Source organism: Poecilia formosa, unplaced genomic scaffold (assembly GCF_000485575.1).
Source record: "Poecilia formosa unplaced genomic scaffold, Poecilia_formosa-5.1.2 Scaffold157, whole genome shotgun sequence".
Lineage (NCBI taxonomy): Eukaryota > Metazoa > Chordata > Actinopteri > Cyprinodontiformes > Poeciliidae > Poecilia > Poecilia formosa.
Genome location: NW_006800096.1, coordinates 866371 through 883513, shown reverse-complemented (window position 1 = coordinate 883513; position 17143 = coordinate 866371). Strand labels below are relative to the sequence as shown.

Sequence of the window (17143 nt, the reverse complement as noted above, 5' to 3'; positions counted from 1 at the left end):
GCCTCATTGATCAAGTGAAACCAGCTCAACTTGTCATTGGAAGAGAGACACGGCGCGAAAAATGTATCTGTAAGGTGAAACAATGACACATAGAGGTTGTTAATGCTTACAGTGGAACTAAGCTAAAAAGTAACATGAAGCTAAGGTTTTGTTTTTGTTTTTGTTTTTTTTTCCCCCCAGTTTCTTTTTGCAATAAAGTACTAGTTCTGACAACACAGCCAACAACATTCAGATCAGTTTTTGTGCAGTTGCGGTTTCGGTGATACCTCAAAAACAACACAAAGATGAATGAGCACTGACACAGAGCTCTGCACAATCAAGCCGTTTCTTAGCGGACACATAAAACACTGGTATCTGTTGAAAACAGTACGACTCGGGAGTCAGGAGGTCAGCTGCTTGTTACATTTAGGAGGGTGTAGAGTTATAAATCACAGGATAGCAAAACCAGAAAATGTCGATATTTCTTTTTGTAAAAGAAAAAGAAAAAAAAAACCCTGACAACTCAACATTATATATTATCCTTTGCTCCAAGAAGGAAACTTTAAAGATGTAAAGTTGCATATGAAAGTCCAAACGGGCCACAGTTCAACGAATAAATTAAATACTTGAATAGTTAGTTAATTTATTAGAATTTGACACAAAATACATATAAAATAATGATTACGTAATTGGTGAACTATGCCATGAATTAAACACTTTTCACAGAAACAGTATTTTTCTTTATCATCGCTTGGTGTCTTGCAGCAGCAACTTAGACATGTGTTTTATCTGTGATGCTTCAACATAAGTAAGTGGTGCTAAGGCTGCTGTAGCCTATTGAAGCTAATCAGAAGTTGACTTTCTGTGCTGATTAGATGCTTGTTCGGCTCTATTTGATGAGCCATAATGATGCAGGAACCATGAAATCATTTAATAAATGCTGAAGTAATTATGAGTGATTCTAACATAAAACAAGTTTAAATCGCAATGAATTTATGGAAAATGTAATTATAAAGATCATAAATGATCCCCTACATTTACATATTAATAGATACACGCATTTGTTAAATGTATCTATCTCCAGTTTTATTCCAATCATAATATGAAAATAACAACGTATATATATATATATATATATATATATATATATATATATATATTCATTTAACATTTTAATGCAGCACTTTTGGGACTCAATTTAGAAGAGCGTTAAAAGGTGCTGACGCAGAGGGCTGGTGGTTTGAATTTGGAAGAGGTTTTTATGACTACATGTACAGTATTTGTAACTACGCGTCTGTGCCGAAATGTGACAGAAGTGTTTTTATTTGATAATCTATTAGTACAAGTCTCTTGCAAACATAAGTGCTGGTGAAAACGGCTCTCGCAGCCTTAACACGCTTTTGCATAGAACTGCTAGAAAATAGTACAGCGGGGGGTCCGGAGTGTGAGGGAAAATTTATGAGAATGAATACTAAACAGTAGTCTTGTGACTGTGTAAGTATTACATTATGTAGTCACTGCAGGAGTCGAGTCTAGCTTGAATTAACAATGTGGCAAAGTATTGTCGCTTCAGTTTGGTTTTCATGAGGTGTTTAAGAGTTACCAGACCAGACAACTCTGTGGGAATAACGGCGTGTAGTTCCTACAAATGTAAAATTGCGTTCTAACCAGGCTATGAAAATAACTCGGTATGTTTAAATTACACCATTTTTTTTGTTGTTGTTGTTGCCTTAAAAGATGGTTCTGATCGGAAAGCTCACAAAACAATTCCAACTCCTCATTCATTCTGGGCTTTTCGCTGGTCTTTTTACACACTAAAATGACGATGAAACCTTTAAAACTATAAGAAACACAGGCTTGAAGATATAAAAATACTTTCCCAAATATTAAAATAGATGGCTCTGAAGGCTCTTAAGCTGACAAGAAGAGTCTTGTTCGTTTCAATTTAGCAATTTTTAGTGAACGACTGTGGTTTCTCTTTGCATATGTGTACTATTTTATTAGGTAGTATGTGATAAATTAACCAAAACTCAGAACAGCAGGAAATCTGCAGAAGTTACTGAGCATCTAAGAAGGAGAACTGCACATTTAGAGGTCTTTTAATGCTTTCACTAAGCAACTGCCAAGCTCTTAAGTTCTAATAATTATGTGTAAGTACAAGTTACTCAAAAGTGTAACCAGGTTTATAAACTGTCACCCTCAGGTTAAAAGAAATCTCTGCTAAAACATTGCCATGAACTGAGTGTGTGCTACAAATTAACTAAGAATATTTTCTGCTCAAAAATGGGCATGCAGGTACAAGCCAGCCAAACGCTGGCTTGTACACAGCGTTTGGCTGTGTACAAGCCAAACGCTTCTCCACAGACTGCAAATGCAAAAAAGACGAGGATCGAATTATTTGAGAACTGTGTTTGGAAGAGACAAGGTGGAGCTTTGGATGCTACTAACACTGTGCTACTATCAAGAAAACAGGAGGGAACCTGGAGGGATGGGCACCTCAAGTTGACAGAATACTAGAGTAGAGTAGGGGATCTTCAGTTTTTTTTAACTTTACCTCAAATCAACAGCTTAGAAACCATGAACCCATTGACAAGTGGACTTAGCAGGTTAGCATCAAGCTTAGAGAGTTCCTTGCCAAAGCCGGAATATCAACGAAGCGTGATCAAATATTTAGTCAAAATTATAACACAACCTTGCTGATGGCTACTAACGTGGTTTTTCTGCAACTTGCCCAGGCACATTAAACCACATATTGGTTGAATACACAAACAATTCTTGTTTTTAAAATTCATTGGTTTTCCCGATAGATTCACACCGTTGAGTAAAGTACATAAAAGTCTGACTTGAACACCAACTGTTTGCATCAAATTTTATTTGTCCCCCCCCATTTTGTTTTAACTCGTACATGGACATGCATCAGAAAAGTGCAGCGCAGACGACGGTCATTTTGTAAAGACCGCCGCAGCTACGAGATGCCACATAAATGCAGCCACAATACCAGCCATAAGGCGGACTAATGTGTCCAAAGTGGCTTAAAAATGTGAAAAAGAACCTGCATAAAATTACACAGCAAGCATCTATCACAACAGAGAGGCAGCAAAACAACATTAAAACCATATGGAGGAAAAGCCTGCCCTGACATCAGAAAGTGCTGCATCATCCTGCAGCCACTTTTTTTATTCCCTCTCAGTGCCTTTAAATGTTATTCTGCTCACAGAAGTCTTACTTATTTCTTCCATTATATAGTCAAGTGGCAAGTTCTCAAAGTTTGCATTGTCTATTCCCTCAAGGTTTCATTTTATCTGACAACAAGCAGGCGTAGATTTAAAAACCTTAGACACTATGAATATTCATCTGCTCGGTGTTGCCACCTAGATAACACAAGGTTGCTACCTCTTTTAGATTGTCTACAGGCCTTTTTTTTTTTTCTCCAAGCTTCCTATTTAGACAATGATGGAGATGCAACACAATACCTGTTTGATTTTAACCTGGGCTGACATAACCTTTAAACATAATAAGAGGTGCTTACCTCTGCAGAAAAGGCTCCCCCTACCCTCAGGCTGGATGTTCGCAACTTAAGTGCTTTTAATAATGATTTGAAACCATGAAAGAGGGCTGAGGCAAGGCTTCTGCACATTATTCATGCAATAATCCTACAATTTTTATACATAAAATGGGAAAGATTACACAAAAAATTAAGAACATATTCATGCAGCTTTAAATATGGAACCTGCAGAGAGACGAACGAGTCTGAATGGAAAGCAAGAAAGAAAGCAAATAAATAAAGAGAGGAAGAAATAAAGGAGGTGAGGAAAGGAAACATGGATGTTTGAAATCAAGGTTGGAGGGAAAATGAGTGAAGTATGGAAGGACAAGAGAAGGTGACGTAGATAGAAAACAAAGAGGAAACAATAAAAGAAGAACACAAGACCCGTTGGACACAATGGAGAATGAAGAACAGACGTAAGAAAGGAAAGGAACGAAAGATGGAGAAAGGACAGAGATAAGAAAGGAGATAAAGAAGAAAAAATACATTTAAAGGAAAGAGACAACTACTTAACCTGAAAAAAAGGTGCATGGAAGACAAGAAGGAAGAACAGAAAGAAACAAAATGGATGGAGCCAGGGAAGAAAGGACTGAAGGTTGGGGGAAAAAGAAACTCAGTAACTATATGAAAAGTTTGAGGAACAAGGAAGGAAAGAAAAAAGGCAGGAATGACGCAAGGTAGATGGGAAAGAATAACAAAGAAAATACTTGGATTTAGAGAGAGAGAAGGACACACAAAAGGATAAAAATAAACCAATAAACCAATATAAACGACGGGCACAAGAAAATAAATAAAATGAAGAAGGAAGTCACAACATAAAGAAAGGATGTAGAGCATAAGAATCGAGGAAGGAAAGGAGACAAGGAAGGACAAAAGTACACAAATAAGAAATAAAACCACCAAAAAGCAAGAGCATTCATTGAGGGGAGAGGTAGGAACCAAAGGTTAAATTAAGGACATTCAGAGGGTAGGGAACTTAAAACTGACACAATGGGAATAGGAATAAAGTCTAAAAATAAAAATATTTTTGAGAACCTCTTGCTTTCTTTTTCCCCCCTACTTATCCAGACCTGATAAATACCAAAGTCAAACTCCAAGCTATTCCAGACTGTGTAGCAACCCTGCGACAAAGGAAGCTGACCTTGGAAACACGGGTTCGTGTCTAAAAGTTCATTGAAAAGCGAAGAATGTCGGCTCACACTCAACACAATTTAGCTGTGAAAGGCGGAGTTTAGTGGGAGCAAGGTCCCAGCCTTCACACCGAAGCGTTCTTTCACTCTGCAACAAAGGCGCACAAGGTGCTATTTCTGGGGTGACTTTAATGGATATCTGAGCGATCGGAGTGCTCTTACTTGATGTTGTCCAGGCAACCGGAGTCTGGTTTCAGAATGGCTGTGTGATGGAACATCTTGTAGAGAGCGATGCCCAGGAAGATCACGTTGAGCTAGAAGAGAAAAAGAGAGAGAAAGGTGAGGTGGTGGCGGGAGACAGGGAATGAAGCTGGTCCATTTCATGTCCCAAGTCCCATTCATTTTAAATCGGGGCACTTTGTAGCACAAAGCCGGAACACTGTAGCCAGACTCGGTTTTCCACTTTGCCAAACAGAGCGCAAAATCCCCTGAAGCCCTGCGTGGAGGTAAAACAGACAGCGAAGGGACCAGTGAAACGAGTCTCTCTCACACTCGGTTCCCTCACAGGAATACTGCTTTCTTTTTCTTTCTTTTTTTTGCATTAAAAAGAAAAAAAAAAGAAAACAAATAAACATACCAACTGTGGTGCATGTCATTAATTCTCTCTTTGTCAGATTGTGATCACAAGAAACAGAAAATGAGCCAATTGCAGGCACAGCGTGAGTGGGGCCTGTTTAGAGAGACTCCTCAAAAATTACAGGAATTAGTCTGATGGAGCACCGTTTCCTCCTGGAAACAGGTGACACTCGGCTCACATGAGCCCAGATTAAACAAACAAAGACTTGAAACAAAATAAGTAAAACGCCATTACTGTGATTCCTAGAGGTCAGAATTGGACCTAAACTCAGTGATATATCCGTTTCTGTTTGTTAATCAGGAAGATGGGAGGGAACAAAGGAGAAAGCAGCAATGTGAGCGCTTACTCCTTTTACTGATGCGTGGAACTGCATTGCGCATGATGGCATGTGACAAACAGTCATGGCTAGGCAGTTAGATATGTACGATGACTGATGGGATTAGGATTTATCAATTTTTTTTTTTATTTTTTTTTACAATCTGAGATGCAGATCTTTGCAAAAATATTTCTACACCCAGGGCTTTTTAGTATTTTTGCACGTGATAACGCTCAAATTTCGACACGGTGGTAACTTGACTTCGAGTGAAACACAGCAGGTGTCTGCAGGCTTTGGCTCCACCCCCACGTGTTGCTGTTTCTTTCTCCCCATAACAACGTTCTGGATGCTCTGACTAAAATCGATGGCGAAATAAACGCATATTTTGACATAAGGGAAACAGGATGTCAGGTTTGAACACTTTTATGGCTTTGCAACGTCTGCACAAAACGTCTCACAAATGAACGACACTAATGCTGCACAGGATTTGTTTTTCTTTCAGGCTTTCACTATCCCACAGGGATGCAGAATATGCACTTTTTCATTACTTGAGTGGAGTACTTGGTGTTAATTGATAAGGGAAATACTTCAGAAGGCATATTTTGTCCCTCATTATAAAAGTTGTATTATCTTCTTTAAACTTTGTGTGCCCTTTTATCCATGTTTTAGAGAAACAGGACATGAAGGACATCTGATCAGATGAGTTAAAGCATTAAAGAGTCACAGTCTGATCGATTCCTTGTCACAAAGCACTGCTGCAATAATTCAAGCAAAAGGAACCCCAACCCAGTACTGAACGCACAAACACTGCATATTTCTCAGTATGACGGTGTTAACTTTTTTTTTTTAAATTATTATTATCCTTTTTTATTGGTCAAATGTGATATTAAGATTCAGTGAGAAACGTCATTTTGGTTTAAACTTTGGATGAAACTGTTCGGTGAAAGCAAAAAGTAGCAACAGCTTCATGTAAATTTTCAGCCTCGCATCCAGCAGCTGGATCGATAGATGCCATTCTGGATGGAGCGATGTGCAGTCTTGGTTGGGAAAGGCACAAAAAAAAAGAAAAGCGTGTGCCCTCCCTGCATTATGCATGTGTATCTGCAGCCACAGAGCAGACTGTGTGGCTGCGAGCAGAAGATGGAGAAAGGGTAGTGGAGTACGAGTTGGAACGGGAACAAAATCAATCATAATCGCGGCGCGGATTACTCCAACACTGCTTACAGAGCAGAGTTCGCTCTCTTTGCTTCTGCGGCTCCGTAATGGCGCTCTCAGCTCCCCTCCAAAATTGTCTTAGCCGGTGACCGCGGCACAGTGACAAGCGGCGATATATATCCTCTACGCCCCTCATTCATTTTTCTGCATGCCTCCATGCCTCACTGGTGGCATGTGAGCTCGACGGAGGAACCGGGGGAAAAAAAAGAAAAGAAAAGATCTCTGTGGACCATTTAAGCAGCGACCCGCGGGCTAAGTAGGGTTAATGAGCTGAAGGGGAGGGAGGTTGGTTATTAGAAGAAGGGACTGAAGCTTACCATAATTATCAAGGTTGCAGGTCCTATGAAACTCCAGATGAAGTATGTATCCAGGCGAAGCCAGCAACTGCAAAAAGAGAGAAAGAACAAGAGGTGAAGGGGATTCAAAGTGAAGTGAAGGGGACAGGATGGGGAGCATGAAGAGAAAAAGTGAGGGGGGTTTGGGGGGGTAGAGAAATGATGTTATAGCTTTATACTCCAGCTCAAGGGGTTATACATCAAGTCGGAGGCTGGAGTGACACAGAGAAATAGGCACTTCAAAACACGCTGGCCTAAAGTGGCTTAAAGAATTATAACCATCATCTAAAATCTGGAGGAGACGAGATCCTAACTGCCAATAACCACAATCGAGACGCCTCAAAATGACTCGCCGAAAAAAAACCCTCATAATTGCTACTTGAAATAAAAGAAAAGACAGTGAGCAGAATTAAGCTCCTTTCTGTTTCAGTTTGTAGGGTTAAAGGGTAAATTACCATTCAATTAGTCCTCAATAGAATCCTAATTCTCTCACTCCAAAGGAATTGGATTGACCTCGACCCCGGTGGTGCTTTAAATTCTCACTGACGTGTCCTACATGTCTGCGTTAACTGTGATTACTCTGCGGGAGCCGCCACTATTGCATCGATGATATAATAAAGTGGTCCCCTGACCTCACGCGTCGCACAAACAATACGGAAAGACGTTTTGGCCCCTGTGTCGAACCGAATCGAGGCGAAACAGAAACGGGGCCAGCGGAAGGTGACAGTGTTCTTTTGAAATAAGAGGAGAGAGAGAGAGAGAAAAAGATGTGATTCATGACCTGTGGTTGAATTATTAATCTTTTAATCTCCGCCGCTGCAGCAGATAGACGCCTCCATTTTTGGCCGCTGGAAAATTACAGTTCTTGCCGCAGAGACTGTCGCTCAGACTGACATGGAGTGGAAAGTGGAAGTGGCAGGGAAACGAGCTGTAGCTCAACACCATTTGAAGGAAAACTAAAGTGTTTGTGAAACTTTAAAAAAACAAACAAAAAAAAACAAAAAAAAAGATAAGTGGATTACTGGGCAAAATGAGATGCCGTACAACAGCAAATGGAAAAAAAGATATTTGTTTTGAACTTTTCACTATTTTGTCTTGTTGCAACTACAAGTTTGTGTGTATTTCATTGAGACTGTATGGCACATGGGTTTTTTTGTCTTCTTTTAGAAAATTACACCTAAAAGCTGTGGCGCGGTTCAGCCCCCACAATTCAGTACTTTGTAGAACCAACACCATCACATGACTCATAGTGACTTAGGGTGATGTGCAGCGTTAATGTAATGTTCCACGTGTTTGTAGAGCCATTTTCATAGCTTTTGGTAATTTGCATATCTTTACAACATAACAATAACCCATACCAGCCATATTTGTAGAGTACAAAGCCAATCCTTGTCTTATCCACTGATTTTCCTACTTGAGCCACTTGTTTGTGTATCTCCTTCAGAGTTTCTAGTTTAGATGGATCACCACGTCTTGGTAGATCTGTGCTGTGCCCACCTGACACGTCTGCTGTGTTCTTTCCTCTTTCTCGCTGCTATTTATTTTTCTAGTTGTCTCTAACAAACCTCAGAGGTCTTCGCACAAAAAAGCTGGATTTACAGTGAAATATTGATTTTCTACTTGGGTGATTTTCACCTCGGAGTGTCGGAGCAAACGGCGTTGAAGACTCGTCAACGTTTTCTTCTCACTTATCTTGAGCAAAACCTCAATGTATATCAAAAATAGTGCGCCAGAGCAAACTTTGATCTTCTAAACTCATGCAAACTCAACTAAATCTCGGCACAAAGGAGACGTAATATGACAAAATGCATTTTGCTGTGGTTGTTGGGAGGGGAAGAAGGGAAAACGCAGCGTCTTCAGCGTTCGCGGCAAATGCCACTTCATTTACATAACAAGCTTATTTGGCAGTCTGGACATTTTTCTCCTTTGCCTCCAAACAACTCCTCAAAGTAGCAGACGACACTTTGAAACGAGATAAAACGCAACATAACAAGTGACACGACAAAAGTGTTGCTTTTATTTTACTGGGAGTCGATACGTCTCCGTTTCTCTCTGGTATCAATGGATGAGAGGAGACAGAAAAGAGGCGTGAAAAAACAAAACAAACAAACAAAAACTAAAAAAAAACAAAAAAAAACGCACGGACGCATAAAACACCAAACATACACAAACGGAAGCGGAACAACATTCGCAAAAGTCTGGCAGCTCATCAAAGCTCATGTTCCAAATGTCGGCGTTATAAATTATGCTCAAGGTTCTATTGTTCATGTTTCTCCTTCTTCCACTTCAGATCACAGTGAGATTTAAAGAGTTGGTAGGCGGCAGGAGCTGGAGGCTGTCATTTTCTCTCTGCCTCCTCTTACCTCCTTTACGCCACTCTTGTCATGCTTGTGTCTGACTTTTGGTGCATGCAAAGCCAGTTTTATCTCCCCTCCTGGCATGCTTCTCTCTCTCTTGCTCTCTTTTCTTTTTTTTTGCGCTGCTCCTACAGAAACCAAGCGATAATGGATGCAAATGTCTGCCAGTTTAAACACATGGTGCTCTCGTGCCAGCACCTCGTGCTCTCTGGTTTCCTGGCATTGCAGGAAACAAATCTGCACGGAGTGGATGCCTGCTATCGCCCACAGCGAAGGCGATGTCTTTTGCGTCCCCCACGTCACAAGCGGCAATTTCGCCGAAATGTCGGACAGCATTTGTCAAAATAAAACAAAGCAACCGTATTTTCAGTGTTTTTCAGAAATCCTGAATAGCGTTTTTAATTTGCAGGCTGATTTCAGGGACCCGGTGCAGAAGGTATGAAAATATTCCTTGACAGACTGTCAAAACCTTCAAGTTATTTCACAGACAGCCTCATGATGTAGACTCATGTGAAACATGTCAAATATTTGATCTGAGTTCCTACGATGACAACACAAATGCATCTCTATGATAAAACAATGTAAAACAAACCTGATATCACATCCTGGCGTCAGGTTTGATGTAACAGCCTTCTTTTATACAAGCTCAGAAATGACATTGGGAAACGCAACGCTAATAATCGTAACATTTTTCTTTTCTTCGTTTGGGGTGCGGCTTCTGTTTTTGCCAAGTCTAAAATCTAACCAGAATGTACAGGAGTGTTTTAAAAAGACATAGGGGCACAGCAGAGGGCAGGAAGATTGCCGCTATGAAATATGATGAATAGAAATGTATTTTTCGACACCAAACTGTTTAAGCTTAGAGGGTCAAACTTGGTCCACAGGAGCGCTTTTAACCACACACACACACACACACACACTCTTATTGCACATGCTCAATGAATCAGAAAGGACTAACGCTCCACTGTATCAGCAGCTACATTACTGAGTCGAACAGGAAATCCTTGCTCCTTTGATGTATTATGTTCATTTCTGGTGGTGGAAAAAAAAAAAAATTAAATAAAAAAAAAACTCTGGGGAAGGATACAACAAAGGTGAGGCTGTTTTATTTCTATTGCAAGTTTTAAATAAGAACACATTTCTCATACCGCTGACCACCAGCGGCCTCGCACCGCAAACTTTACTCAAGGGCACATTTAGAGCTCTTCCTAGGGAATTTAGAATAATAATAATAAAAAGTTATAAAATCCTCTTTGATCAGACATCAGAAGAAGGCCTCGCAATCGGCTTGACCGTGAGACCACTGGACGTCACATCCGTCTGATGCAACTGGGTCACTGCAATTTGTTGGGATATTTCTGCTCAAAGTGACCCCGCCCACGATAATGCGGCCGCAGCACCAAGAATCAATTTGCAGCAAGACAACGTACCGGCCCTCTCCCGCTGCCGCTCCACCCAACACCACTGCTACCTTTTGCTATTCACCACGTGTCATGCTTTATCCGTCGCCTCATCCTTCAATGGCAGCATATAATTGTTCCACCGGTGGCAGGCTTTAATTATTCACATGATGCCAAGGCTCAGGCGGTGGCAGCTATCACCTCATCCATCACCAAGAACTATTGCGCTGCCAATCTACAAATGCACTGTCTTTCTAGCTCTGCGGCCAGCCCGTGTGTGTGTGTGCGTGCGTGTGTGTGTGTGTGTGTGGCATGCGTGATAAACATCTCAGCAAACTGCTGATGCTGGTCTTCATTATTCTCAGATGGGCCGGAGATTAACGGAGAGAAATGGAGAGTGATCTTCCGCTCGCAGTTGCACTGCAACAGAGACTGCAGTGTATTTTGCAGCTTAGAGACCAGGCAGAGAGCATTTGTCAAGAGGTAACCCTGCGAGTCAGCCTTTGTCACACACAACTTTTACAGGTAACCTGAGATGCACCAGTTGTGCTTTTGTGGCGGATTTCTGATCCCCAGCACGTGTTGCAGAGCCAAGTCCTGAGGATACTGGTTTTAATCGATTCTAATTTACTACGAGCAATAAATGTTTCTTCTGAACATTTACATTGCTTTTATTTTTTTGTTTTTTTTGTAATGCAATTAAAATGAGACGTTCATTTGAGTCTGCACTCACATTCTGTCTGTTCCGTAGCTGCGGTAGTCCACTGCCGCCGAGACGGCCACGATGAGAGCCGGCACGCCGTACCCGACCAGGTAGAAGTATCGTCGGCGCGAGTGCTCGCTCTCGAACACCTCCACCAGCATAATGTAAAGCTGCACCCCCTCCAGGAACATCCACGTGAAGGCCGCCAGGAAGAAGAAGTGGAGCAGGGCGGCGAAAACGGCGCACGCAATCTGGGAAGGTTTAACGGCAACGGGAGTGATGTGGACACAGGGGGAGAGGCAGGGGGAAAGAAAGCGAAAAGACAGATTTGAACGTTATTATATTCAGTCTTGACTTGAATAATTAAAATGTTATCCTAAAATAATTAAACGGCAAAACGAGTCGTCCAAGTAACTCCACTCAGCAGCGTTTCCTGACCTCCCTGAGTCAGCATCTCTCACAATTAAAATGGCGATGCTTTGTTTGGCTGAAGCCGTTGGATCGTTGCCTTTGGCGACTGGCAGTAGAACACTGCGGCCCATGAGTTCTTGTATGCTGTAGCTGGCATGGGTGGAAGGGAAATATGAAAAAAAAGTGGAAGTCTGTCGTCCAAGAGCCATTTAGGACGACAGCATAAACCAGGTGCGGGTTCATAATGCGGTTACGGAGCTCGAAGTGAATACAGCAGAAAGCCCTCTCCTCATGTCTGCTCGCGCACTTACATGGATTGATCCAATTATTGGCACAGTTGGACATAACTAGAGTATTTTGTTACTGGAATGGATTCAGTTTAATAACTAAGAGGTTGAGTGGACATTAATTGCAGTCCATGAAAGTGATTCAACTGCCGGGCTGTGAGTCATACCCATAAAACATTATGGGAGGAAAAGGTGCAGGCCCTGAAGCATTAACTTTAACTTCACAGGAAGTTAGCTTTGCGGCTAAACTACGGTCTGTAGTTTTTACCTTCTGGCAGTAATTATGCTCCAACAGGAAAATATAGATCTGTTTAGATTGGCTAAAATTAAAGGTGTATAATTTCTTATCTTTGACATTGCCGTTTATAATCATTTAAAAGATGTAAAATGCTTCATAGAGGATAATAAGCAATAAAGGTTAGCCTTGCATATGATCACAAAGACTGTTGGCTATGTGTATTCCAGAAACAAGCATGGATTGTCTGCCTTACTATCATCCAAACAGGGCCGGACGCTGTAAAAGGAAAAGGTGAATTCTAGGAGTAGTTCAGAATTAAAAAAAAACAACAAAAAAAACATTTTTCCAATATGTAACACCTCTGCAGATAATTCTCTTGACTTCTTCATTCAAAACAAATCCAGATTAATTTATCCTAGAAGTAAAAGGCAACTGCTGGTCCAAGAGGTTCCACGACTAATGTGGATTTCTACCACCTGAAACATCTGCTATCTTAGATCCAAAGTTAATTTCTGGAGCTTCTAATTGTCACTGAGTTCCACTCAGGTGTTTATTTAATAGAAGTTGATGATTATTTACACAGGAAATAGATACCAGGGCTGGTGCGCCACCAATAAGCTTCCTGTATGAAACACATACTGACAGTCTAATACACATTAAAGCTGTGATTAAAAGAAAAAAAATATTGTAAAGCTTGCAGTGAACACTGCCTTACTTTTCTACAGGTAATTACTCTGTAAGCATCTGTAAACAGCGGCTCACGTTTACAGATGTAAGCTAACATCTAATGTATTTTAATGTGAGAGAGGATAAAAAAAAACAACAGAAAAATACAAATGGACCTAAAAAGAACTCAAAACGTTACTTTGAGTGTTGTTTTACAACTATATCTCAGATATGGTTGACTTAACCCAAACGTTTGGCTTGTACGTTTACAGCATTTCATGAAATTTCTATGACATTTCTGATACTGATTTGCTTTGAGACGCCGCCCTTTTTGGACAATCCGATTATACTCAAAGAGAAATCCAAGAAAAGTATCTACTAGAGGTAACATAATTGCTTATAAAAGCTTTTTAAAATGAAAATAAAATAATAATAATAAAAAACTAAACAAAATTGGAACTGTCTCTTTGAAGTCCTTTGCTAAGCTCAAAAGTATAAAATGACTCCCCAATTTTCTGCTCTATGAGTATTGAGTGCACACTCCTGAAAATGACTGCACTGACAGCGTGTTCTCACCTGTTACCTCAGTGGAGCTCTACCAGAAAAGAAATTGCGCCCAAATTCCAGTCATTACTCGAGAAGGGGGGATTGTGCTTCTAATCCAGATTAGCCTGAAGCAGGTGAAAAGTACATTTTTGCCGCAGGTTGCTGCGGGGGTTGAAGGTGCTCCATATAACAGTGACCCATCAGTAAGCGAGTTGGAAGTTGTTGTTGTTGTGAGAGTCTTTAAGTAAACTTTGAACCGTGAGTGTGCACCGCTGTACGTCTATGGGAGGCAGATCCTGTTTAATAGATGCCTCTCGGCTCCCTTTTTTCTCAGCGTTTCTTTTCAGCGAGCCAAACAGAAGCGAAATAGTCTAGGGCCACTGACACTCAGCGGGGAGCCCCACTCTCAGCACAGCACGACACAAAAGGTTATAGCTCTTCCCAAAACATTTCAGGTTGGAAGATTCAAGATGGTGGACACACTTACGGGGGAGATTCATTTTGACAGACACACACCTTCTGACCGACACCGTGAAGTAACTGAAATGCAGCGAACAGCAGCTAAGTGCAAGGGCTTCTGGGTGTGTTGGCGATATTTTCCTGTTGGGAATTGCATTTTACTTTATTTAATTTTGTGGCAGAAAGTAATTAAACCTGAGCTAAAAAAAACAACAAAAAAAACAAACATGAGAGTGAAACGAGTATTGAAATTTACCTTCTTCCTAACTTCAAACTTAAACAGGTATGAGCAATATCAGTATTACTTTTATGACTCTATAAACTCAGTGTGTGTAGGTGTGTTATGGTGAGCACAATTTGAATTATTGCAATATAATTATAATCCAATTTGCTGTAATTGTATATTATTCTGAATTTCTCTAAATCTCTTCAGAATTTGAACTCTAGATAATTATAAATAAATCATTTTAGTTTGGTTTGGGCTTTTCTGACTGTTTCTTTCTTGGAAAAAAAAAAGTTCTAAGTATAATTTTAGTAAATCCATAGTTAAACTAAACACTGTACTTAACCGGAGTCAACTGATGCTTCAAATAAACTGGATGAAAGTGTAATAAGGCCAAAATGAATAAGTTCATGGTACAATCCTTTGAAATTAAACATCGAAAAGATCATTGCATTTCGTCTGACGGACAGCAACGCCCCTTGTTATTCTTACCGGCTGGTCCCCCCGGTTGATCCCCACCAGGAACAGGGACTCTGCTATGAACAAGCTAATGCACAGGTTCTTATGGATGGTGTTTCGGTCGCTCTGGAGGCCTCGGAAGAAGCAGAAGGTGAAGAGGCTGATGAGCAGACACACCAGAGAAAGCAGGATGCCCACCCAGGTAATGACGTCCAGTAGCATTTCGTGAACAGGGTCTGTGTGCTGCGAAGAAACGAGAACAGAAGTTGCTCAGCAGCGTCAAGGGGAAATGGAAAATACAATTCTTCTACTTGTAATCCAAATAAGATTTCCGGAGATTAGGTAAAGAAAGAAGAAACAGCAGTTTCAGGATATATCTTTTATTTATAGAACAAACGAAAACAAGCGATTGCGGGAGTAAAAGAAATCACCCTGAAATGGAAACAATGCTCAGGCTTTTATTTTCAGGATTGCTTTCTAGCGGTAAAGTGGAGCCACTCACCGCTCCAATGCAGCAGTACACGGAGCCACAGGTGGCAGATATGAATCATGAATTAGTCAGTGTGAATCAATTTAAAACGGCCCCCCGTTGTTTCATTTTGGTCAGGTAACAAAGTGAAACAAAGTGAGCCGCCCAATAGGCCACAGGTGTCTAAGACCAGCACAACACGAATCCAATCAAACTGTAACACGGGCAATATCGTTCACCGTTTGCCTTTGGGTAATTTTCTCTTTACAGATTGTCATTTGGAGCCAAAGACAGTTTTGGCCACTAAAACGACTTTTTGTTGAAAATAAATGTGTCGTGTTCAGGGGAAGATAAGACTCCCCGTTGCTTCTGCTTCAACCACAACAAAGTGTTTCTATCCATTAATGGGAGACAGGCGGACTTTGAAAGCAGGAAAGGAAAAATGTTTAGAGAGTGGCAGCAAAAAGACCAAATATGGTAACACTTTATTTGAAGGGGGTTGAATAAGACTGACATAACACCTGTCATGAACATCAATAAGTCTTCATGAATATTTATGACTGTTGTCAAAAAGCGTCATTCGGTAAATTATGACACTTAATACAAAGTTGACTTTATTCAAAATGTCTTTGTTATGACAACTTGACATTAACCAAGAAATCATTACTGCTTAAACTTTACCTTTAATAACATAAAGTTACCTCATTTTTAAAGTGCAATCAGTAATACTTTTATAACAAATTTATATCAGTAATGATTTAAAAATGGTATAACATCTGTTTTCTATATGGAAACATTATGATCGACCGTAATGATTTTGTTAGAGGTCTTTATTTCTTGGTGAGACTTTTTTCTTTTAAAGTTTGGGAAATGTGCAAAACTTGGAGATTGGTGATAAATATTACATGAACCATTCATCCTGCTTTTGGGTAAATGTATGAATGAAGATCCCACCAATAATACTTCAAAATCGGGCAAATAATACGTGTACAGCCAGGAAGAGCATACATTTATGGTGACAAGCAGTATAAAGCAGCACATGGCAGAGATGTAAAATAATTCCTACTCGCTTATAAAGGCTGTTGGCTTATTTTACTTTATATTTATATATACATTTTTAAAATATGATTCTTTGAAATTATAAGCTGTGCTTGCAGTTTTTGGAGCGAGTAAATAATAATAGTCGGAGCTGCGGTGTTATGAAAAAAAACAAAAACAAACAGGCAAATATTTGCATACATTGAAGAATAGGCCTACAAGAAATGCTAATATATCTCCACAAACAAGCATCTCTTTAAATCACATTTCAACCACCCTCAGCATTATTTCTACCAGAGGAAGAAGAAGAAGAAAAAAAATAAGTTACTGGGAGTTTTGCACAAAGCCTTGTTATAAGGGGAGCAGAGCTAACGCTTGCAGAGAGAGGAACAGATGCTGATCATTAACAGGCTCTGGTATAATAACAGCCGCAGTGCTCCTTTAGTCTTGGGAGAGCGGTCTTTTGATTTTCCTGCCTGATGAGCCGTTGTGTGTACGTCGGAGGGATGGCAATATGTTGTGCAGAGCCGGCATCTGGGAGCGAATGTGCACTGGATGTCTGCGCGCCATCCCTTCAGACGAGGGGCCGTGCGCGAGGTGGCAACGCATGTCAGTGTTCGGGGGGCTTGGATCTGTTGCGTTGTGTGTTGTGTGTGTGACACACTGGGTCCACTCTTAGCCTGGTGCTCGATAGTGACATTGATGCAGTGGGTGGTACTAGTCGTGGC

General features: G+C 40.6%; 1 protein-coding gene across 22 annotated transcripts in view; it reads right to left on the bottom strand.

Moving 5' to 3' along the window:
- The window catches only part of LOC103146369 (adhesion G protein-coupled receptor L3), a 277143-nt gene that overhangs the window by 22387 nt on the left and 237613 nt on the right, over window positions 1-17143 (bottom strand). For all 22 annotated transcript variants that reach the window (XM_016677493.1, XM_016677494.1, XM_016677497.1 and 19 more), the window contains 4 exons: window positions 14942-15151; window positions 11650-11870; window positions 7142-7208; window positions 4879-4970 (listed from right to left, as the gene is read on the bottom strand). In XM_016677493.1, coding sequence (XP_016532979.1) covers window positions 4879-4970; window positions 7142-7208; window positions 11650-11870; window positions 14942-15151 — 590 coding nt within the window. The remainder of the gene's footprint in view (window positions 1-4878; window positions 4971-7141; window positions 7209-11649; window positions 11871-14941; window positions 15152-17143) is intronic.